Source organism: Arvicola amphibius, chromosome 6 (assembly GCF_903992535.2).
Source record: "Arvicola amphibius chromosome 6, mArvAmp1.2, whole genome shotgun sequence".
In the NCBI taxonomy this organism is placed as follows: Eukaryota; Metazoa; Chordata; class Mammalia; order Rodentia; family Cricetidae; genus Arvicola; species Arvicola amphibius.
Window position 1 is genome coordinate 101,835,748 of NC_052052.2, and position 24,779 is coordinate 101,860,526.

Sequence of the window (24,779 nt, forward strand, 5' to 3'; positions counted from 1 at the left end):
ACCCCAGCTCACAGCAACCTCCTCCTGTATCCCCATATGTATCTCTCTCTTCCCAGAAGGACCTAAAAGATGCTCAGAGATGAACTGAAGTGAACCAAGTTTCTACTCTGAGCCGCTCCCAGTTGCCTCCCTTCCCCAGGCACACCTCAGTGAAACAGAAACAAGGGATGTGATGAGCAAAAGGAAACAAGAAGAAGGAGAATGTTCTGGGAACCAGAGACATCTCAGTGAATCTTTGACTCTTTTGGAATTCATAGGAATGCTTCCTTCTGTGGCACACAGGATGTATGTGTGGGGACATGTACCGTGTGTGTGTGTGTGTGTGTATATGTGGAGGCCAGAGGTTAACCTTAAGTGTCGTTCCTTAGGAGCCATCCATTTTGTCCTCCCCCTTTTTTTTCTGTAAGACAAGGTCTCTTACTTGAATCTGGGGCTCATCAATTAGGCTATGCTAACTGGCCACCAGGTTTCAGAGATCTTCCTGTCGTTGTCTCCCCAGCAGTGGCATCTCAGGCGTATACCACCATGCCTGGCAGGTCTTCCTGCTTGAGCAACAAGCACTTTATGAGTTGACCTATTTCCCTCAGAATCCTTCTGTATCATCTTTAACAGTTCTGTCCCCCCAAAATGATGTTTATTCTAGCGAATCTGCGCTCAGCTCTTTCTTGGAAATAACTGGGCCAGAAAGATAGGAAGTGTGCTGAGAATGGTTGTGGGCCAGAGCTGAGTCCAAACCGAACATCTTGGTGGGGTAGATACCGGGGGAGCGGGGACCCTGAGACATCATTTCCACCTGCCTGTCAGTAGCCTGGTCTCCCAACACCCTGAATCAGAGCCTGTTGTCTGGGTACTGCTTCCCATGCTTCCTGGTGGGTTATTACAGGCCAAGATCTAAGGAACCACTGTTGGGTTATTTTAGGAATGTTTTCTGCTCACTTCCTACAGCCCTCAGCTGGGCTGCATGTGGGTCAGAGTCTTGCTGGCAGCAGGTGGCTCAGTGGTACCGTTGGGCATCCTTCAAAGTAGCTGAAGTCCAAGGGTGCTATTCAATCTATCTGGACAGCTAGGAATAGACAAGGGGAAAAGTTCTTCCAGGGTTGCACGATTCTGCAGGTCGGTCATTAGGAGCTGATTGGGCTTTTCTTTTCTCTGCTGGACAAGAGGGAAGTGCCTGTTTGTAACAGCGAATCCTAGTGTAAAGCATACATGATTTAATATATGTATGACTACACTACTCATTCCATGTCAGAAGGCTCCTTCATTTCTTCTCTGTCCCTTCTGACCATACTCTATTTGGGGACCGAGAGCTTTTCCAAGCTCAGTTTTACTTTTATAACCTCTCAAGGCCAGCATTTTCTAAACCCAGCTTCAAATCAGGGCCTACTGTTTATAAGCAGTTAAGCCGTGTTTATTCACAACTCATATCGGCATTAGGCAAGCTGACCCCACGGATAGAACAATCACTTGCGTGTGCACACGTGCACATTTGCACGGAGGCCTGAAGCTGATGAGGCTGTCTTCCTGAATCACTCTCATTGGCCCTGGATCTTTCCAATTCAACTAGACTAGCTGGTCTGTGAGCTCCAGGGAGGTTTCTATCTCTGTCTCCCCAGCATTATAGGCCCGTGAAGCCATGCCAGGGTTTTGTGGTGCTGGGGGATTGAACTCAGGTCCTCATGCTGGTGTGCCTGTGTGTGTGTGTGTGTGTGTGTGTGTGCATGTGTGTGTGCATGTGTTTCAGACATGTTCTACTTTCTCTGATTCTGCCATTTGGTCCAAATGGGCTTGGTGATGTCTGGTATACCTCCCAACCATAGTCTCTGGGACTACTTCCCAATTCCCATGGCCAAGCAGAGCCAGCATGTCTGGGATCTTGCAGAGGGATGGAATCTCAGTCAACCTTTAAGGGTATGATGGTAAATTTTATATGTCAACTTGGCTATGGCATGGCACCCAGATTTTTGAACATATGTTAGTTTCTATGTTCTGGCCAAAGTATTTCTTAGATAATCCTAGTAGAGTTTGAGTTATTCTCACCCCATGGGTGAGCCTTATCCATCAGTGGAAGACAAAAGGAGGGGACTGTGTATTAGGGTTCTAGCTGCTATTTTCACCATTTCCTGGGTCTCTCTGTACATTTTCGATTTCCTAGACCCCACAACTATGTGAGCAATTGTCTTAATTCTTTAAAATCAATCTCTCTCATGCTGATTGACTTTATTTGCTTGTCTATTAAGCCAGAGATAAATATTCAGGGCAATCTGGCCTGGAAGTGAGCCCCACAAGCTGTGAAACAGGGATGGGTTCCTGAGCTTGGGTGGGGACAAACAAGTGTGTGTGAACACCAAGCTCAGGGAGTCTGAGTGTGGATGAACAAGTGTGTGTGAACACAAGCTCAGGGAGTCTGAGTGTGGATGAACAAGTGTGTGTGAACACCAAGCTCTGGGGATTTGAGTGTGTCAGGAGCACAGTTCCGAGACCAGCAAAGCCGGTAAGACTCCACTGCAGGCGTTCCTCTACCTCCTGCCGGCTCCCAGCTGGACCCACATTTTCCGTGGCCTGCCTGGGCAATTCCCCCTTGTGGAGTCAAGGACATCATAATGTAAAGAAGAGTCAGGCTTGAGTGATGCTCGTATCAAATGCATGTGCTGTCACTTCCTGGTGTCTGGACCCTGAGCCTTTGGAAATACAGTAAAAATGGAAGAGCTTGTAATGAGCCTTCTGGTTAGGAAACCCTGGGTGGCACAGCTCCTAGGCTTCTAAGGATGACTTCAAATCTTTGTCCCCAGCTTGACTTCTCTCCTGGGTGCCACACTTCTTCATTGTGAACCTACTGTGACTTTCCAAATGCCAGCATGCCTGGCTAACCTTCCTCAGATCCAATTCATCATTTCTAAGTCACGCTCTCATACTCCCGATCCCAAGTGTTCTTCTTATTAGGCCCCCTCCTCTCTGCTCTGTACCTTCCTACCCTGTACTCGAGACCCCCTCGAGCTTCCCTTCCCCAGTCTTGTAACCAGACAGGGCCTTCTGAATGTTAATTTGTTCTACTTGGTGAAGAAGGCTTGGAATCACATGCGGGTTATGAGTTCAAGGTCAGCCTGGACAGTTCAGAAAGACCTCAAATTGTTTTAAAAAGCGAAAAAGAGGCTAGGGATATAGTTCGGTGGTAGGTCGCTTACCTAGCACATTTAAGACGCTAGGTTCAGTACCAGAAAATAAAAACTACACCACCAGCAGCAACAACAAATAGAAGGTTGTCACCCAGCCCATGAGAAGGCAAGGAACTCCAAGCAGGATGAGTAAACGTAGGCCCAGAATAGGTCTAAACACTGAATGTCCAGAATCAAACCATGGTACTTGATATTCCTTGGTATTATAGAATCAAGAGCGAGGATTAGTGAGGATTTGTAGACAGTAAATGGTTGCTGGAAGAGGGGCAGACATTTTCCAGTTGTGTACCCACGGGTAAGGCACCCATATAAACAACTTCACACACACTTATGTAAGCAAACCTAACTAAACTTGTTAGGGCTCTCTCTTTCTCCTTAGACACACACACACACACACACACACACACACACACACACACACACACACGTCTGTGTATGTGACAAGTAGAAGGGGACCTAGTGTGGGAGAAGAAGGACCATTGTGGGAATGGGAAGGGAACAAGTGAGGGCAGTAGGAAAGAACACACACATATGAAATGCCAGAATGAAACCCATCCTTATATATAATTATTATTTGCTATTAAAACTGTTTTTAAAGAGCTGGAGAGATGGCTTAGTAGTTCAGAGCACACATTGCTCCTGCAGAGGACCCAGGTTCAATCCCCAGCACTCAAATCAGATGGTTCACAACTGCCTGTAAATTCCAGGGCCATGGGGATCTGATGCCCTCTTCTGGTTGCTTAGGCACCTGAACTTATGTGTGCATATATTCACACGCAGATCCACAACTTGCATGTAACAACAATACATCTTTAAAACAGAGAAAACAGACTTTAATCTGTCCTTTTCTTGCTTCTTACAGAGTGGGGTTGGATTATTGAACAAACTTGAGGAAGCCTGACACTTCCTCTTGTTATATGATAATCTCAAAAGTCTGGTGCCTCCAAAGGCATGTGAAGGAAGAAACACTTTACCGTATTGCCATCATGAACATGAACCCACTCTCTGAAGTTACTAAGAAACATCTCAGTGACACACAATCAGAACTGCCCATCTTTCCAGAACCTTCTTCCCTTTCTTCCCCACCCTCTGCTGTTGCCCTTCTTCTTTATACAATAAAAAGCATTCACGTGGAGCCAGGCCTTTCTGGCTCGAGTCCTGACTTTGTCGTTAGCTAGCTGTGGTGTCTTCACTTGGTCACTCTCTCTTTATATCTGAAGTGAATAGAAAACCTACCTCCCACGGTTACTGGAGGGAAAGAGAGAAAAAGGAGTGAATACTTGAAAGGAGTGAATACTGGAACACAAAGAGACTCAACAGACGGCAGGGCAGGAGTGACAAATTAGAATACTGTGAAACTGGGTTATGACACTGCTTCTAAGTGGGTCCCCTGAAGAGGGTTAACAGCTTGGAGGGAATGCTTTAGAAGATGATGGACCAAACACAGAGCCGTTTTCTATGGTGCTCTTTATGGGAGCCTCTTCCTGAATAATTCAAGGTGTGCTCTCTCTCTCTCTCTCTCTCTCTCTCTCTCTCTCTCTCTCCTCAACCCCCTGTACACATATATGCTGGGGGAGTAGACCCAAAGCCTTGAACATACTAGACAAGGGATCTACCACTGAGCTACACCGCATTGCCTCTATGTTCATTATACTGTGTGCTCTAGTTTACATGTTTAATATGTTCATAGGTTCAAAGTTTAGCCCTTAGCTTGGCATTAGTGGGAGGTGGTAAAAATCTTTGAAAATCTTTATGAGCTAGGGCTTCATGGAGATCTTTAGATCACGGGAGTACCGGTGAATGGAACTATGGCATATTGATTTCTTTCTCTTGTTTTCTGGCTACCATGAGGTGGGCTTCTTGCTCCACCATGAATTCCCACTGCTTGCTCCACCACCAGCTGAACCCTCTGAAACTGTGAGCCAAAAGAAAACTGCTGTCTTTTTAAAGTCCATCATCTCAGGTATTTTGTTATAGTAAAAGAAATCTGACTAACCCACTGAATATAGTTTTCTACTCTTGGGTACTTGTTTCAAAGTGAATGCTCACGGGTCTGTAACAAGCCAGACAGCTGCTCTGTCTAGATGCTGTGGGAATCTCTTTATGTGAACTAGCTCCACTATTTCGTTTGCTAACTTAGTAAATTAGGACTGTTACTCCCAATTAAAAGTGAGAAAGCTGACACTCAGGAAGCAAGTGTAACCCAAAGTCACAGTTAGCTGTCAGTGTTTGGGTTCCAACCTCATGACATAAACACAACACTGATAGTGTGTGGGATGCCATAAAGCATAAGTGAGCCCCTTTAGAGTTAAAGAAATACTAATTGGGGGAAAAAATCACCCAAGAAAGAATATATATATATATATATATATATATATATATATATATATATATATACACACACACACACATACATACACACACACACACACACACATATATATATATATACATATATATATATATATATATAAATAAAACTACTGCCAAGGTGTACACTCCAATCAATGCCTCTCTGGGTGTTTTCCTTTAGCAAAAGTGATCCCCAGAGCCATCTACAAGATGAAAAGCTACCTGCTATCTTATACGACTTAACTTCTGAGTACATTCTGAAGTCTGTATCCTGAGGACATGGAAAGGTACAAACAATGGCTCGGGAGATGAGGGAAACCCCTGCCAGGATGAGCTGAAGTGAACACCTGAGTGTTTTCACGACGAAGAGGAGCCAGTAAAAAGCCTACTCTGGGAGGGTGTGGGATGGCACGGCCCTCCCAAAGGTGATCTTTCTTACCATGGGTGCCGAGCTGCCTGCTCACAAGTGTATCTTTTATTTGGGTCCTTCTCCATCAGATTCCGAATGAAGTCTTTGGCTGTTTAAAAAGAAAGCACATGGCACAGAATCACTTTGCGGGCTGAATGTGATAATAGGGTACCCTTGTGGTCTAAATATGAGGAGAGACCAGCTATTCGCCTTCCCTTTACCTTGTACACAGGGACACCAGGTTTAGATAAGAGCAGAGGCATGACTGGCACTCCAAGAGAGACCCAGTGAATGAAAAGGTGGCAGAGCCAGGCTGGGACCCTGACTTCTGGCTCTAAGTTCTTTTTTTTGCTAGCTACTAATGGTGCCTTTGGTCTAGAGAATAAAGGGAATAATCTTCATAATCACACGTTCTTCAGTTCACTGTTGCCTTAGAGAGATGCTCTGGGGATGTCCTCTGAATGTGCTATCGCTAGTCCTACTGAGTTGCTGCAAAGCCACCAGGTTATGGGGCCAGGTGTGGGGATACCCCAGAGGAGCATCTGCACCACACTTGAGCTACCCAGTGAATGAGATCTTGCAAAGAAATAGCAAGACATATCCTGGTGTGGTAGAGAAGGCTTGGTCACCATGAAGAGGGCAAAGCTGATGGATAGGATGCTAAAAACAGGAGGGACAGGGTCACAGAACCCAAAGCTGATATTTTATGCCAGCTTAAAACCTGTTGCCCTGTAGGGCATGGCAGCTTGCTGCCCACAGGTCTGAACTTCTAGAGGAAACCTCTGGCTTCTAAGTTCCAAAGTCTAGTATTCCCTGCAAAGTCTGTTTTAGCTGAAGGTTACTGAAAGTTGAAGTGGTTGAGATTGGTTGAGAAAACAGGCAAGGGGGTTCCAGTTAGGAGTAAATAACATAAATAATAAAAATGATCTGTACAAACAGCTCAACAGAGAGTGTTACTCCCCTCCCTTCTTCCTTTCTCTTCTTCACCTGGGCCTGGGTTTGCTTTGTCTCCTGAAAAGGATGGTAAGCTTCTCTAGGAGGATTTCAGTGTGTGTACTATGTCTCAAACATGGGCTCTGGACAACAAAATCACAACTTCAGCCAAGAGACCTCTACCATGCAAACCATGGCTGCTCAATGCAAGACTGTCTTGCTGAGGATATGTGACTTTACAAATACAATCCTGTCATAACTAGTGAACTTCGGATAAATTGGGGCTTAAAATCCCAGTTTCGCTAAGTACTGACTCCATGAACTAGAACAGGTTGCTTTACCCAATGGGGCTTTCATCACCAGTCATGCAAGGATAATGTAAATACCCATCTAATGGGTCATCCTGAGGCCTGGGTGAGTTAGTGCATGTCTAGGACGTCCAGCACTCAGCACCTGGATGGTAGCCGTCAAATGCCAGATAAGAATATGTCGTCCCTAGAGCATCCAAATCAGGGAGAGGTAGAGGTGCAAGTCTATATCCCTTGGCCAGGGCAATACATCTCGAGTTCGTTCTCCAAGTCAACCCTAAGGATGTAGCTCATAGAACTCTCTCAGGAGTGACCATTGACTGAAAGCTGGTGGACGCCGCAAGGCCTTTGTTGAGATCCTAACTTCCTCGATGAGGACATCTGAAGTGGCCCTTTGGGAGGTGATTAGCACACGCAGGCAGGGCTCTCACAGAAGACATGAGTGTTCTTATGAAAGAGACCCAGAAAGTCTTGTTCATGCCCTGTTTGTGGACAAACATACCAAGAATATGGCTGCCTATGAATTAGAAAGCAGGCCCAGTGTACCCCACCCTTCAGAATGATACAAAATAAACATTTGGAATTTAAGCTACACAGACTGTGGCATTTTGTTACAGTAACCCCATAGAAGACAGCAGTCTCAGGAGCATTCTGAGCCCCAGGGTCCTTGGGCCTCTGGATGTAAATGCTATGAGAGACCCACCAGAGTCGGAGATGTCATCCCAGTAGGGGGAATCAAACTCATATTCTGCCTTGAGGATCTGTTCAAAGAGCTTCGAGTCATTTTCGTCGTAAAAAGGAGGGTAACCACAGAGCCTGCAAGACAAGAGGGAGTAAGATTTGAGTGTGCATAGTCACCATGCTGGGTTCATACTTTGCCTGGAAGGAAGACAAATGATCCATCCATCAAATCAAGGGAACCCACCCTGAGTACACTGAAGTTAAAGCCCAGTGAAGGAACCATACCCTCTAGACATGAACACTCCACAGATGTGAAAATGTCTGTCCCTAGAAACCCACCAGGCAATCTCCCATGTGTGGATATTATTAATCATGTCTGTAACACTGTCCTCAACTGTCAGGTGACAGGAACAAACAAACGAATACTTGACCATCTTCCTGGACCTTTCAGGTTCATTCTATTTAGGAGCTAAGGAGGAAGAGGGAATTTTACAACCTGGATACCAAGTTGCTAGGTTGTGCAACTGACCTGTGCATTATCCCGACCTGTGCGTTATTGTTCCACCAAGTAGGAATCAAAAATGTTTTCATTTTTTTCCATTACAAGCAACAAACATCCACAGGAGGCATCTCAAGCTACCACACTGTAGAATCACAATGCCCAGCCAAGGCGCCACTGGGCCATTTCAAAGACAACTTCTCAATGGTCCAACGAGGATAGTGCTAGAAACATGTTAGAGCTCTGGAGAGACCAAGGGTCATCTGGCAACCATGTCAAGAGCAGACAGGTCAATTGAATTCAATCACCACAAAGTCAATCAATGACACTGGATTCTGGAGCTGGGCATGTAGCTTAGAGGTAGAGCATTTTTACTTAGGAACTGAGAGAGTAATAAATAAAATAAACATAAATCAACATAAAAAAAATCACGATTTCTCTCTCCAGTTCTGCCCTGAATTCCAGTGTTACCTTACTGCCAGTAGATCACTAATGTATTTCAGGCATCAAAATTTTATCTGAATATATATAAGTGGTCAGAGTAGAAAATTCCATGTATATATTGGTTTTAAGCTACATGCCTCTGTGACACCTCTCTTGTAGTTTTTACAATCAGCTAAAACACTTAGGAAAAGATCACAGCATGCCTGGGGCCCATAGGGCTGGATTGGAGGGACACAAGCAGAAGGGTGGAGTCAAGGCGGTAAGCGACCCCATTGCAGAAGGCATCAGTGCTTGAGTCTAGAGGCCCAACAGCCAAGTTCTATGTTGCTGATCTGGCTCCTGGGGCCAGAAAGTGGCAGCCACGGTGGGAGGCCTGACCCCAAACTGAGGCCTGACCCCAAGCCAAGTCCCGTTCTTCCCACATAGCTCAATATTGTTCCAAACATAGCAACAGCCTATGAGAACAAATGAACAGGCACCCACAGACTGTAGGTCTGGAGGGATTTGCTATTGGTTCCTAACAAACACCATAAAGGTCTAGCCATTTTTCATTTGTCCCGCCACCGGGGGCACAGCTACAGCTGGCTGCAGAAGGGAATGGGCGATGACAGTTGTCAAGGCCAGGAGACATTCTGTGGGCCGCAAAGAGTCTCCATCATCTAACTCACAAGTGTGTTTTAGAGGCTGAGCGCTCGGAAAATTTCATTTGTTAGGTTCTGCTGCGGTGGGCAAAATGAAGCAGCCAGTGCTTCGGAAACCACCAAGCGCATACTTCACTACCCACGGAAGCCCTGGGGCCTCCGAGAGAGGGATATGTAAATTTTTCCCATAATGAGGATTTGGGCAAAATAAAATGCGTGCATTAAGAAAAGCCGACAGAGCAAAATGTTGGTTTGTCTTGGAAAAACCCTACATGTTAGATATGTGAGCTTTTTGTTTGTTAACAGCTGAGTATGTTTTGCTTTATGGTTTGGCTTTCTTCTCAAGGGGGGAAAAACGTTAAAAATTGTCGAGAGGGATTTCTTCTTGTTCCAATTTCTTAATGTATATTCCAATTTCTTTTCATCTTAGCTTTTTTCCCCCTCTTTCCTCTTTTTACACAAAGGACTGTTCGTGCAGGTGTTCTGAGGACCAGAGAGAAGGGAATGAGTCTATCTCGGGGCCTGAGTGAAAATTAAGAGAGAGATGGCTGGGGACAAGGCTTGGTAAGTACAGAGCTCGCCATGCGAACATGATGGCCTGAGTTCAAATCCCCGGAGCACACATAAAAGCTGGACGAGCAGCCTGCCTGCCTCAATCCCAGTACTCCTGTGGGGAAAAGTCAGAGGCTGTGCTGCTGTCACTCCTCCCAAATGTCACCCATCAGCCCTTTCCAAGATGCTCTGCCCTGTCCCTGTGCAGACTGTGAATGAAGATGGACAGCTTGTTGTAGACCTCAGTGGGGTGGCAGCGGATGAGGACCACAGCAGGGCTGCTGAAGGTGTGGGGGAATCAAAGGTAGGGGGTCTATTGCCTGGGCCTCTCTAATTTGGCTCTTGGGTTAAGATCTTGGGAAGGAAGGTTATTTCTCTTCTGCTGGAGACAAATTCTATTAGGCTCTTGCCCCAATCCTGACAACCCATGACTCTCTCTCCTCATCTCCCTATGTCTAGGGTGTTTACAGCCCAGTAGCAACCAAGTCCAGGGTCACAAGGATCACAGGACTCGTGTAGCCTTAACATACCACCCCTGAATACAGTCCTTATACCGTCTCAATTTTAAAGCAAACCAATGAACAGTACACAAAGTCAGAACTCAAGCCTAACCCCTCTGACTCCAGGTCTGTGCTTTGTATACTTGTGCTCCATCAGTAGAGGAGAAGAATTGGATCAGAACCCCTCACTTCAGCCTTTGAACTCTATGTAGGTCTGTTGGCCTGTACCTACCCAACACCTTCACCTGGAAGAATAACTCCAGAATGTGACTCTACCTTTTCAATCCATCTCATTCATTCTGGGCTGTGTTCGCCAAGATGCTTCAGGCCGGTTCCCCACATATGGAACACTTACTCTATCTGGGCCAACGTAATGTTGTGTTTATCTGGGGTCCCCATTGCTCGGCTCTCCCACACCCTTGGGAACTAGCTGGAATGGAAGATTAAGGTCTGACCTCTCTCTGGCAGCTACTCGATAATATGCAATTGCTGCAGTGGACAGGAATCTATCATGCCACATCCTCTCTGGGTGCAGTTCTGACTGTCCACATGCACCTAGGGCAGGACCTCATCTTTGCTTCTGTTGTCAGGGTCTGGACCAGAACCTATCTGGAGGGTGTTGTAGACAGATGCCCAGGCACAGGCACATGCATGGAAGAAGGGGCTGCCTTGTTGACTGCTGAGCCCCTGTGGCTGGGCTCAGAAGCAGAGACAAAGGCTCAGGATATACAGGAGCGCTCACCAGTGCCCCATCCCAGAACAACTAGGGAGATCTCAAAATACCAACCAACTCGATACTTTCTGTACACCCCACTTGCAGGAGGCAGTGGAACAGCAATAGTCCAAGCTATTGAGACATTCTAGAATATCTAATGCACATGCCCACCTCTGAGGGCAAATGGTCTGCCTTTGCAGAGAGAATAAGGTATGGTTTGGGTTTTCCCAGTGGAGCTCCTGACCACGGATCTACACTGTTAAGGTGGTTTTCCACGGAGAAGGAAGTTGATGTAAATGGATGTGAAAATCAGCAATGAGAGGCCAGCTATGGGTGATCTGGCAGGGTGAAGTTTTTCTTGGAAACTGAAAGGCTGTAACAGCATAAAAGCTCCTGTCAAGACGCCCATGAGTTTAATGTGGTCATTACCCTACATTAAGTTATGTTCTTTGGCCTGTTTACCTTTGGTCACGGATCTAAATAGCTGGAAAAGAGAATGTTTGCTACAGAGATGCCCAAGTCACAACCAGTAGCTAATTCTTTTTTATGTTTTCTAGAAGAAAAGGGAAGGATTTTATTCCCAAGCATCTAAGGATTTACAAACAAGGGTATTTTGTTTTCAAAAGGGAGAGGACAACACTGGTAGCCTGAGGAGTCCATAGGCCAGAGGGTAGGACCAGGCCACTCCAGGTCCCTACCTGCCCGACACCCACTCTGCCTGGGCCAGAGGGATGGCTGGTGACAGAGAGAAGGATTTGAGAGAGTCCCCCAGGCTCTCACTTAACACTGGAGGGGGATGGGCACAGACAGACAGAGACACACAGAAAATAAAGCTAAATAAGAATAAAACCATGCAGTCCAGTCTTGGGTCTGTGCCGGCCAAGTGACCTAGCTACTCATGAAGGCTGCCCATGCTGATGGCTAGCCTTAGAATGGTAAGGATGGGAGCCAGGCTTGTTATCCTACCCCTACCTCACCCCACCTCCCCAACATAAGGGATAAGGAGAGTGGGTGCCCTGCCCAGGCAGAGAAGATGATGTCTATTGCAATTTAACCATGCAGCATTGTGTGACTAGGATGAAGATGAGTCAATAGGATCGTTAAGAGCCACATTGTCACCTGAGTGTACAGTTGTGTCATTGACTCCAGTAGCTAATTCTCTGTCCTTTTGTTTCCATGGTCCACCCGTGTTCTGGCCTACCACTTGTACCCCTTATGTTATGTACTTTAGGGTCTCTGTTGTTCCATATGCCTTTTGATACCAAAGATGGCTACTAAGAGGGCAGGAAGAAGTATGTGGGGGGATCAGAAGCGGTGGGGGAACAAATACCAAGATGCTTGATAGCAGGGAGTGACTTAAAATTTGTAACATAACTTTACACTCTTGTGGTAAGAACACTTTATGCAAGAGCTTCTCTCTTAGTATTTAAGGGAATAATACAGTTTTGTTGACTGTTGCTTTTGGGTATAACACAAGTGTCTCCCTGTTGTGATTTAAATTTGAAATGCTCCCCAGAGTCTCATATGTTTGAGCAGATGGTTCCTAGCTGGTGGTATCACTTTGGAAAGTTCTGGCACCTTTATGGGGTAGAGTTTCACTGAGAGAAGTAGTCCACTGGGGATGAGCCTTGAAGTTTTATAGCCTAGCCCTGTTTCCTCTATGTTTTCTGCTTCCTGAGTGAACTTGCTCCCCTGCCACCAATACCATCTCTAAATTGTAAGCACAAATAAACCTTTTTTTCTTTCGATTGCTTCTTGTCAGCTACCTGGCCGTTGCAACAAGAACAATGATTGCTGTATTTCCCCAAAGGCTGACGTGTCTAAGGCTCGTTCCTAAGACGGTGGCTCAATTGACAGGTGGGTGGATCATTATGGTATTAACTTCATCATCAGGCGCATTGATTGAGGAGTTCACTGAATGGGTAACTAGAAGGTGGTTGGAGGAAGTAGGTCACTGGGGGCAACCTTCAGGGTAAATCCTGTCCCCAGCCTTGTCCTTATTTCCACTTCTGCTCCCCATTTCCTGGCTGCTTGACCTCCACAGCATGCATACGTGTGGACAGGGTCCCGAAACTCAGTAAGGTACCTGAATTATGAGCAGGGAGGCTGAGGGCTGGGCAAGAAGAATAGTAAGTGGGGCTTGTCTCTCTGAATGTGCCAGCAGGTCCTCAACATGAGTAAAAATGATCCCTCTTCATTGAAGCATTCTGCATTTGCTGTGAGCATTAGCTGACCTCCTTTTCTTGCCTTCTGAACATAGTGAGCACAGGCTGTGGTCACTGCTGTCCCCCGGCTCCCTCTCCGTACCACTTCTACCTTTCCTCAGCACAGGCTAACCCTTCACCTTCCACACACTACCTCTTACTCTGCTCAGGCCTCTCTACACATTAACCATTAAGAGCCAGCTCAAATCTCATCTCTTTTTTGAGTCTTCTCAAGAAATTTTTGAAAGATTAGTTTTATTGTCATGGTTATAATGTTTCAAATTTCCCTTTGCTGATAAGTTCCTGGAGGATAGATTCTATGTCTTAAATGATATTTCTGTAGGGTTTGGAGAAAGAGTCCTACTACGGCCATGAACTCATTCCTCCTGCCTCATTCTCAGGGCTGTGATTATAGCTAAGTGCCATTGTGGCTGGCTCTTTGGTGTCCTTTGTTAATACTCAACACGACCTAATGAGCACTTTCTGATTGTTCTCTGGTGACCCGAAAATGCTTTATTTGAAGCAGTTATGCTTATATGTACATGTGCAGGTATACAACAGCACATATTTTAATAGCTAAGAAATCAGTTGCACTAAGGGTATAGGTCAGTGGCAAAATACTTGCATATAACATGAAGGAATCCTTGGATTTGGCCTTAGCATCCCAACCCTAAATAGGGTTGAATGTTTTAAAATGAATATTTACTTCAAAAAGACAATTTAACCATGTTTTTCTCAAGTACAGTAAATTTTCCCTTTTCTTTCATTTTTTTTGCAATAAAACAGCCTAATGGCCAATAAATGACATTCTCCAAGGCAACTGGAACGAATGGGGAACTTTCAACAAATATCACCTGAGCTCCAATTTGTCTAGTGCCTGACAAAATCTTCCATGCATCAATTTCCCTCTCTGTAGTCCTTTCAGAAACGGTCTCGCTGATTACAGAACTCACAGGTGGCAGGTACTGCTCCCAGCTTGAGGCTGTGAATCAAAAACTTAAAGCTTGAAGTAGATGTCACAGTCAGAATTTTATCCTGGGGTCCAGAACTCATTACTTCTCTCTAGGACACTGGGAAACTGAGTTCTAGAGAGAAGACAGTCTCAAGGCCCCAGCTAGTGACAGATCTGGGCATGTGTCTGAGGATTTCGCCTAGAAGAACAAAGGCCATTTTGATTCAGTTCTACGGAGAGATACGAAGCAATGGCACTGTGCAAAATGCTCACATAGCAATAAATAAGATATAGCAGAGTCTTGGTCTCTAGAGTCCCCCAGTCTAGTCTCACCTAAATGCAACAAATAGAACATTTAGTTTCCTATAATAAGTAAACTAATCCTGGTGAGTATGTCTTGTGGGAGTTAGTAACAATAGCCATCATCTACTGAGCATTTACCAATGCCAGGCATTACATTTACAAGTGCCAGGCATTGAGTTACACATTGGAAACGTTTTCACTGCATATGATGAGAGTAACCTAAGGAAGGAAGGCTCCATTTTGGCTCCTGGTCTGAGATACAGGCCATTATGGTGGGGAAGACATGGCAATGGGAATGCCGGGAGGATGGTTATATTGTATCTACAGTCAGGAAGCACAGAGATGATTGCTTACCCATTCTCAACTTTCAAATCATCGTTCAAACCCCAGAGAATGACAAGAGGATGTTTATCAATGTACTCTCATCAGGAGCATGTTGCCCGAGTCTCGGCACTTAGTTTGATTATGTGAACCTTCCCTACTTTCTCCCACCTGCTCTTTTCTCAGTCTATGAGGAGGAAGAGATGAGGGATGCACATGCTCAAACAAATGCTTACAGAATTGGGCTGCATATTGTCATGATCCAAGCCTCGCTGACCCTTCTAGTCTAAAACGAGATAATATGTTCAGTCCCGTTTTGCTCACTGATGGGCACTGGAAAAAAAGTATAAAAGATTTATTTGCTTTAAAAGGCTTTGTTTTATTTATTTTGAAAGTCAATCGTTCCCAGAGTGAGATGAATAAAACTCACATTCCTTAAGACGTGTTCCACATCCATTCAGTAAAGCTTGTTGAATTTCTGCCAAGGGTTAGTCAAGACAGAAAGACGATCAGAGGTCCCTGTGTTCCGGTAGAATTCAGAGTTCAAAGGATGCTCGGGTGTGGTTGATGCTGTTACAGCTTTTCAGAGGCACACTGAGCCTGACCTGGCCTTACACGGCTTATCTAGTTTGTAGATACAGGAGGGGTTGTAGTTTCAGTCATTTTTTTTTTTTTTTTTTTTTTTGGTTTTTCGAGACAGGGTTTCTCTGTGGCTTTGGAGCCTGTCCTGGAACTAGCTCTTGTAGACCAGGCTCTCGAACTCACAGAGATCCGCCTGCCTCTGCCTCCCGAGTGCTGGGATTAAAGGCATGCGCCACCACCGCCCGGCTAGTTTCAGTCATTTTTAAATAATGTTTTTTACTCTTTCTTTGAGATCTTCATGCATGCATACAATATATTCTGATTATATCCATACCTGGATGACCCCACAGCCCATCCCCTTACCCACTTCATGTCCTCTTTTATTTCTAAAAGAAAAGAAACCACAAGGTTCAATTAGAGCTGCCCATATGTACATCGCTATGGGGCTATCCAGTGGCACATGGACAACCTGTCAATGACCACAGTGCCAAAGAAAGATGACTCCCCCTCTCCCAGCTGCCATGAACTGCTGACAGCTCTTCAGCTAGCAGTGGGCCTTGGAAACCTCTCCCATGTCCATGCTGGGATTTCCACTGGCTTAGTCTTGTACAGGTAACCACAGCTGTCATGAGTTCAAAACTGTAACAGCCATACAGTGTCCAAAGACACTGCACAGCATTGCACAATGTCCTTCCTGTCTGCTATTTCTTACATTCTTTCTGCCCTCTCTTGCATGATGTGCCCCATTGGCTCAGATTCAGAGACTTCCACTATCAGATGGATCCACTGCTATAAACCTAAGGTCACATGGTGAGATAGACCCCTTATCTCATGACCAGAGAGCAAACAGAAGAAGGGGAGACTGGATTCCCACACACCCTTCTCAAGGGCAGGATCTAGTGACTTCCCACCAGATTCCAAACACCGAAAGGTCCCACCTCTTCCCAGTAGCACCTCCCTGGAACCGAGCAGTAAGTACTTGCACCTAAGCAGTAGCATCATACCGTACAATCACTCCAAAGGCAAAGTTGGACTTGGCCCTCACAGAACAGCATGAAGCTTTCCTTGGAAAATAATTTCCTCCTCCTCTGAGCCTTCCTACTCTGGTTAGACCAAAGCAGCGAGTTCAGGGCTGCCATTCAGTTGTTGGTGTTGTATTTTATGCAGACCATTCAAAGTAAGTTTTGAGCCCCTCAGAAATACATTCACACACACTTAGAAGGTTCACTCTATATATCACGCTGCTCCCCAATACACTGTCCAGAAGGCATCCCAGAACTTCTGCCTCATCCCATCAGAGCCCACAAGGTCTTATGAGGGGGGACTTTTCCTTCTTTGCAGCTCTTCACAGGAGCATTGTACAGAACCCGGATGATCTGACATGATTATATTGGAACTTGGATCAATATAGCAGAAGCTCATTTTTCTACAATCCTGCTTGCCCACAGACAGGCTGATAATGCCCCTAGCCATCTCCCTCAATCTGTCTTGATGAAGACCATGAATCATTGGCTTTATAACTACAGGCACCTGTGGGTTCTCTATTTCGTTGGCCAGTTACGTGGCCTCATCTCTAGCTCTGTTTCCAAACCTATGACATGCAAAACTCATGACACTGACTTTCTGTCATTTGGAGTCTCTCCTGCTCTGCTCCTGTTGCTGACGCTGTTATAACTTGCAAATAAAGATTCTTTGTTTTTACATCAGAGTTGTCTCGTTCTGGTAATTCAGGTTTTGGGTTTTGGATTTCAGGCATAACAGACACATGGATACACCATCTTGAGGAAGTTGGGAGAATTAGCAAAAAGGCCTGGAGACTCCTCGAGACAGGCCAAACACAACTCATGCTAGTTGTGAAACAGGCACAACTCAGACAAAAAGGAGTGAGGAGAGCTCCCCACGGCCAGGGACACCGGGTTAGGAAATGTGGTATAACTTTTGGCAATGAAAATAGTTCTCACAAGAACTATTTTTTAGATCTGAGCACCTAGGTATGCAGGCAGACATCCAGTGTGGAGGTGATTGATTTCCAGTGTCAACAAAGGATGCAGCAGCCGGTAAGGAATTCCAAACTAGAGGCGTGCATCCAGATGGGCTGGGTTCTTCCTGTGACTCTGGCTTCCTTTCTCCTTCTCTCTCCTTCCCTCTCTTCTCCTTTCTTTCCCAATTATTTCCTACTCTCTCCCTGCCCCCAGTCTCCCTTCCTTCTAGTTCTGATGATCGGCAGACAGGCATCTATGCAGATCCACAACCCTACTTTGAGGATGTGTGGAGTTCTGTATCCCATAGCCCACGGGCTCTCAATGTACATCCCACTATGTCCTGCTCCCACTCCCAAGCTCTCATGATGCATTCTGCGGCTAACTAGAACACTAGTCTCCTACCACATGGCTGGGAGACAGGAATCTAGAAAAAGCCTCATGCACACTGCATCATTTGGAGTTGTGGCATACGCTCCCACATCCCCCCCACCAGCATTTTGCGGATGTGGCAGTGTGAGCTGAGGTCTCTCCCCGTCCACTCTCTACCATACTACTCTCAGTCACAGACACCGCTTAGTACTTGCCATCCTGTCACCTCAGGGCAGAATGATCTCTTCTTCTCTGTGTACTTGTTTAATCATGTCTCGGTCAATGCACCACCTCTTTTCTGCTTCTATGCATCCCCAGTAATAAATGTTTCAAAATGCAACAAAGACCGCTTTTGATTCTTGAGTGTTTAGTATTGTGCTAAAGGAATTAAAAATCCTGATCACCAAATTCAAAAAAGGTCAAATTTCACTTTGTTTTGTATATTTGTGCATGTATGGTACTGTTTTATGTGGGTTCATGTGTGAAGGAAGGCACACACACACACGTGTGTGTGTGTGTGTGTGTGTGTGTGTGTTTTCTGGGGACCTAATTCAGGTCTCTATCTTCCTCTGGCCCACTGAGTATATTCTTCCTATCATCGTCAGGCTTTGGAGCTCTATAGTTGGAGGCTAGTTCAATTATTTCAAACTGTGTTTCTAAAATTATGTTCCTAATTGAATGATACATCTTTTCTCAAACCCAGGAAGGGCTCTCCCTTTTAGCAAGGATGGGACAGAATGGAGTCAAGCTGAGAAAGAACCTCAGTATATAGCTAACGCTGGCCTCAAGCTTGTAATCCTCCTATCTCAGCTTCCAAAGTACTGGACAAACTGGCACATGCTACTCTACCAGATCCTTAGGAAACTGAATCTTGAGGGAAAATCCATCAATCTATGTGGTGTTCTTAGGGGTCCTATTTAAAGACAGGGCCTAGACTGGCTCTTTCCTGGCAGATTTCTATCTAATTTCCAATGTCAGGTGGTTGTTGCCTGTCCTGTAAAACAGCTTCAGGCCTTTCCTAGCTCAGCCCCAGGATCTACAACAGCACTGGCCTCCCACCTCTTGACAGCAAGCAAGACTAGATAGCAATTGATGGGTTTGCTGTCTGTTGCTTCCAGCAGGCAGCAAGTGCCTCCAAGGCCAGGGCAGGAATAGAGCCATCTCTGCACCCCATCATATTGCCTGGCATGTTTTAGGCTCAATAAATGTTAGTAAAATGAATACCTGTCAATCCTCTGCCCTCCATTCCAGGCCAAATATGCCAAAGCATTTAGCTGCTGCATACGTGACAGTTTCTAGATGATGATAGGGAGTAGAGGAAGCAAAATGTGCTTCCATCTGGCCCACAGCTGTGTATTTAGGTTCCGAACTGACAGATGCCAGCTATTCTCTTCCATTTTCTCTGTCCATGGTACGCCCCCAAGAGGAGGGTCACAGATACCCGTGGAGACCACTCTGCCTGATGTCAGTGACAGGGAGTTGTGACCATTGCCATCTGACATATACAGCTTCAGAACATCAAATGTACAGCGATGGCATGCTCTCCTTAGTGCTTTGCATACCCTGAACCCCCTGGTTGAAGTCAGAATATTTTGAGAGATAAGGTTAAAATGACTGGTATAGGAGACCAGTGTTCCCTACCCTGAGCAGAGGAGAAGGCTTCAGATGTTCACAAAGTTCAAGTCTGACCACTCAGGACTTGCAGCAGAGACTGAACCTACTAGGACTGTCAAACCACTCTCAAGCATCTAACATTCCTAGGATCTACTCCTTATAAAGGATGGAGAGGAGCCAGGGAGCCTTTATGCCAGTCCTTGGAAAGCAAGCACACCAAGATGCTACTAATGAACCAAGCCAAAGCAAACTCAGGAATTAGCACAACCAAGTGTTGCCATGATTAACTGAAAGGGCCGATGCCAAAATGACAGGAGGAGATTGCAGGTTTGGCCTTTAGAGCAAAAGAAAGGAGGGCACAAAAGAACTGGCCAGCTCAGGCCACCCTGACCTGATAAGAACAAGAGCTATGTGCAGTCGTGTTTCTCTAGACTGAGAAGGGCAACCCGGAGACCCACGGGTTTACAGACACAGCCAAGGCTATGCGTCTCCACTGTCCTGAACTTGTCTACATAGAAAGCTCTTGGCTTTAGGTTGTTTCTTGTGCATCATTTCCTGGGGAGGGCGTGTGCTAGCTTCTTGCCATGCACATCCTATGACCTAAGGGAGGGTGGGATCTCATTGTGACTTGGTAAATGGACACACATTTCTTAAAAGTCCATTCTGAGCCTGTTAACCATGCACATAGGTACTGAGTCTCTGGTGCTTTTCCTTGGAGATATAATTCTCTTTCTTCCCTCCCCTTTGCTTCTCTCTGTCCTCCCCCCTCTCTCATTCCCTTCCTTCCTTCTTTTATCCTGGGGACCAAACCCAAATCCTCACAGGAACTAGACAGGCGCTCTAACAGCGAGTGAGCCTCAACCCTTTTTACGTTACTTTTCCTACAGGTTAAGTTACTCAGTCTGGCCTTGAACTTACTTTGCAGTCCCAGCAGGCCTTGACCTCACCATCCTCCGGCCCCAGTCTCCCCGGGAGTTGGAATTATAGGCCTGCACCACTAACTTACAGCCTAATTTAATTTCCACACTTCTATTTTTTATTGATTTTTATTGAGCTCTACATTTTTCTCTCCTCCCCTCCCTGCCACTCCCCTCCCCACTTCAGCCCTCCCCCAAGTTCCCCATGATCCCAATTTACTCAGGAGACCTTGTCTTTTTCGTCTTCCTATACAGATTAGATCTATGTATGTCTCTTAGGGTCCTCATTGCTGTCTAGGTTCTCTGGGACTGTGATTTGTGGGCTGGTTTTCTTTGCTTTATGTTTAAAAACCACTTAGGAGTGAGTACATGTGATAACTGTCTTTCTGAGTCTGGGTTACTTCACTCAAAATGATGCTTTCTAGTTCTATCCATTTGCCTGCAAAATTCAAGATGTTATTTTTTTTCTGCTGTGTAGTACTCCACTGTGTAAATGTACCACATTTTCCTTATCCATTCTTCAGTCAAGGGGCATTTAGATTGTTTTCAGGTTCTGGCTATGACAAACAATACTTCTATGAACATAGTTGAGCACATATCCTTGTGGTACAATTGTATTGTACCTTGTGGTACAATATCCTTTGGATATATACCCAAAAGTGGTATTACTAGGTCTTGAGGAAGGTTGTTTCCTAATTTTCTGAGAAATCGCTACACTGATATCCAAAGGGGCTGTACCAATTACATTTCCACCAGCAATGCAGGAGTATTCCCTTTACCTCACAACCTCTCCAGCATAAGTTGTCATCAGTGTTTTTGATCTTGGCCATTCTTACAGGTGTAAGATGGAATCTCAGAGTTGTTTTGATTTGCATTTCTCTTATGACTAAGGATATTGAGCATTTCTTTAAGTGTCTTTCAGCCATTTTAGATTCCTCTGTTGAGAGTTCTCTGTTTAGGTCTGCACTCCATTTTTTTATTGGATTATTTGTTCTTTTGATGACCAATTTCTTGAATTCTTTGTATATTTTGGAGATCAAACCTCTGTCTGATGTGGGGTTAGTGAAGATCTTTTCCCATTCTGTAGGTTGTCATTTTGTCTTGTTGATCATGTCCTTTGCTTTACAGAAGCTTTTTAGTTTCAGGAGGTCCCATTTATTAATTGTTTCTCTCAGGGTCTGTGGTTATATTTAGGAAGTGATCTCCTGTGCCAATGCATTCAAGTGTACTTCCCACTTTTTCTTCTATAAGGTTCAGTGTAGCTGGCTTTAGGTTGGGTCTTTGATCCATTTGGATTTGAGTTTTGTGCATGGTGATAGATATGGATCTATTTTCATTCTTCAACATGTTGATATCCAGTTATGCCAGCACCATTTGTTAAATATGCTTTTTTTCCATTTGATATTTTTTGCTTCTTTGTCAAAAATTAGGTGTTTGAAAGTGTGTGGATTGGTATCTGGGTCTTCTATTTGGTTCCATTGGCCCTCTTGTCTGTTTTTAAGCCAATACCAGGCTGTTTTCAATAATGTAGCTCTGTAGTAGAGTTTGAAGTCAGGGATCGTGATGCCTCCAGTTCTTTTATTGTACAGGATTGTTTGGTCTATCCTGGGTTTTTTGTTTTTCCATATGAAGTTGAGTACCATTCTTTTGAGGTCTGTAAAGAATTTTGCTGGGATTTTGATGGGCATTGCATCGAATCTGTAGATTGCTTTTGGTTAGGTTGCCATTTTTACTATGTTAATACTACCTACCCAAGAGCATGGGAGATCTTTCCACTTTCTGGTGTCTTCTTCAATTTCTTTCTTCAAAGATTTAAAGTTCTTGTTATACAGGTCTTCCACTTGTTTGGTTAGAGTTACTCCAAGATATTTTATGCTATTTGTGGCTATTGTGAAGGGTGATGTTTCTCTGATATCTTTCTCAGTCCATTTATCATCTATGTACAGGAGGACTACTGATTTTTTTGAGTTAATCTTTTATCCTGCTACATTACTTAAGGTGTTTATGAATTGTAGAAGTTCCTTGGTAGAATTTTTGGGGTCACTTATGTAAACTATCATATCATCAGCAAATAGTGAGAGTTTGACTTCTTCTTTTCTGATTTGTATCCCCATGATCTCCTTTTGGTGTCTTATTGCTCTAGCTAGGACCTCAAGTACTATATTGACTAGATATGGAGAGAGTGGACAACCTTGTCTTGTTCCTGATTTCAGTGGGATCGCTGGGAGTTTCCATTTAGTTTGATGTTGGTTGTTGGCTTGCTATATGTTGCCTTTATCATGTTTAGGTATGTTCCTTGTATCCCTGCTCTCTCTAAGACCTTTATCACGAAGGGATGTTATATTTTGCCAAAGGCCTTTTCAGAATCTAATGAGATGATCACATAGTTTTCTACACTTCTATAGGCACAATCAATAGGGGGTAGAGGGTAACCTGGAAGATGTGAAGGACTCTACCATGCAAATTTCAGGGTATTACAAGATGGTAACTGCCTGCTGGTCACAGCAGCAATTATTCTTATGTTTATTAATCCTCCTAGTACAAAGAATGTGAGTCTCTATTGCAATACTGCAGCCTGGGCTAGGGCCCAGTGATTACACTGCAGTCTCTGCCTTGGATGCTTGGTCTCTTGTTCCTTCCTGAAAATACGCATTCCATAAAGAGCCAACTGTCAAGTGCTGGGACTACCTTGGTGAGAATCAGTCTTTGCGTGAGGAAATGAACCTACCTGTATATAAATGAAGCATTCTTCACTCCTTTCTTAAGAGATAATTAAGTTGTATGCACACATAGGCAGATCAATATTTATGTGGCCTACTTCTAATATCTGAAAAGTATGGGAGGTCAGAGAGGAGGAAAAGCCATTGCTGCATTTTTGCCTATGATTTCTTCTAAGCAGACAGACAGGTGGAGGTCATGGCCAAGCCTAGCTAAACCTATCTAGTTTGCTCTCATTGCTTCTGACCTACATGATTTCTTCCGTTCAGGAGTGTGAATGTCCTTAGGATACCAGTTTACATCTCAGCAGGAAACCAGTGTGTTCTCTGCAGCATGATGCATGTCTGAGCATCATTTAGAGAAACAACCATTCATCTTCTTGAAGTGAGAGTTTAGTCCATGAGATGCTTACTCCTGTCTTAAGAAGGGAAGTCTGTTTCCTTGGCATTTGTACTATCTTGGCCAGGTGAAGGCCACCACACTGGACCCCAGCACACACTATCTCATCTTCACCACACTGCACACCAGCACACACTATCTCATCTCCACCACACTGCACACCAGCACACACTACCTCATCTCCACCACACTGCACACCAGCACACACTACCTCATCTCCACCACACTGCACACCAGCACACACTACCTCATCTCCACCACACTGCACACCAGCACACACTATCTCATCTCCACCACACTGCACACCAGCACACACTATCTCATCTCTACCACACTGGACCCCAGCACACACTACCTCATCTCCACCACACTGCACACCAGCACACACTACCTCATCTCCACCACACTGCACACCAGCACACACTACCTCATCTCCACCACACTGCACACCAGCACACACTATCTCATCTTTCTCAGCAGCTTCAGCTCTGCAGGCAAAGGTGCTTTTGTAAATCTTCAGCACTAGAGCAAGCTCCCTGGCAGAATCAGGACCTCTCAAGTATGCTTAACAGCAATGAGCAGCCTTGACAGAAAAACGATTTCTCCTTCCACATGATGGATAACAGAGAAATGAGCAAGGAGACACAGAGAGAGGCAATTTAACAAGCACCCGCACTGGCAAAATGCGTGAGTTTACGTGGTGTGCAGAGAGAAGACAACATGGTGATGTGGTCTGTCTCAGCCATTTTTGTTGTAGCCTAATATCTCAGGGTGACAGGCTGATCAATTGAAAATAATAGGGCAGAGTTCCAAACTGGGAGAGGCTAGCTTCTCTTCCACTCTAACTGAGAAGAATAAGGGTCTTGGTGTGATCGCCTGGGGGAAAGCTGGTCTCAGCCTGCTCCATAGCTGTGTATGCTCTACAGACTGAGGATGGATGGAAGGCTATATGTGGTGGGTCAACAAAAAAGTTGAAGTTTCAAAAGTCTGAGATTGAAAGTCACAAGTTTTGTTTGTGTGTTATATATGTGCGTACATGTTGATGTTGGCATGTGTACATCCATGTGGAGTCCAGAAGTAGACCTCAGTTATCTTCCTCAATGGCTGTCCACCTTCCCTTTTGAGCATGGATCTCTCGCTGAACCCAGAGCTCATCTATTTGTCAGTCTGGCTAGGCAGTGAGCTCTAGGAATCCACTTGAGCTTCAGCAA

General features: G+C 45.0%; 1 protein-coding gene across 4 annotated transcripts in view; it reads right to left on the reverse strand.

Annotated features, from left to right (window-relative positions):
- The window catches only part of Camk1d (calcium/calmodulin dependent protein kinase ID), a 411,853-nt gene that overhangs the window by 14,911 nt on the left and 372,163 nt on the right, over positions 1–24,779 (reverse strand). For all 4 annotated transcript variants that reach the window (XM_038335313.1, XM_038335314.1, XM_038335315.1 and 1 more), the window contains 2 exons: positions 7,879–7,991; positions 5,965–6,043 (listed from right to left, as the gene is read on the reverse strand). In XM_038335313.1, coding sequence (XP_038191241.1) covers positions 5,965–6,043; positions 7,879–7,991 — 192 coding nt within the window. The remainder of the gene's footprint in view (positions 1–5,964; positions 6,044–7,878; positions 7,992–24,779) is intronic.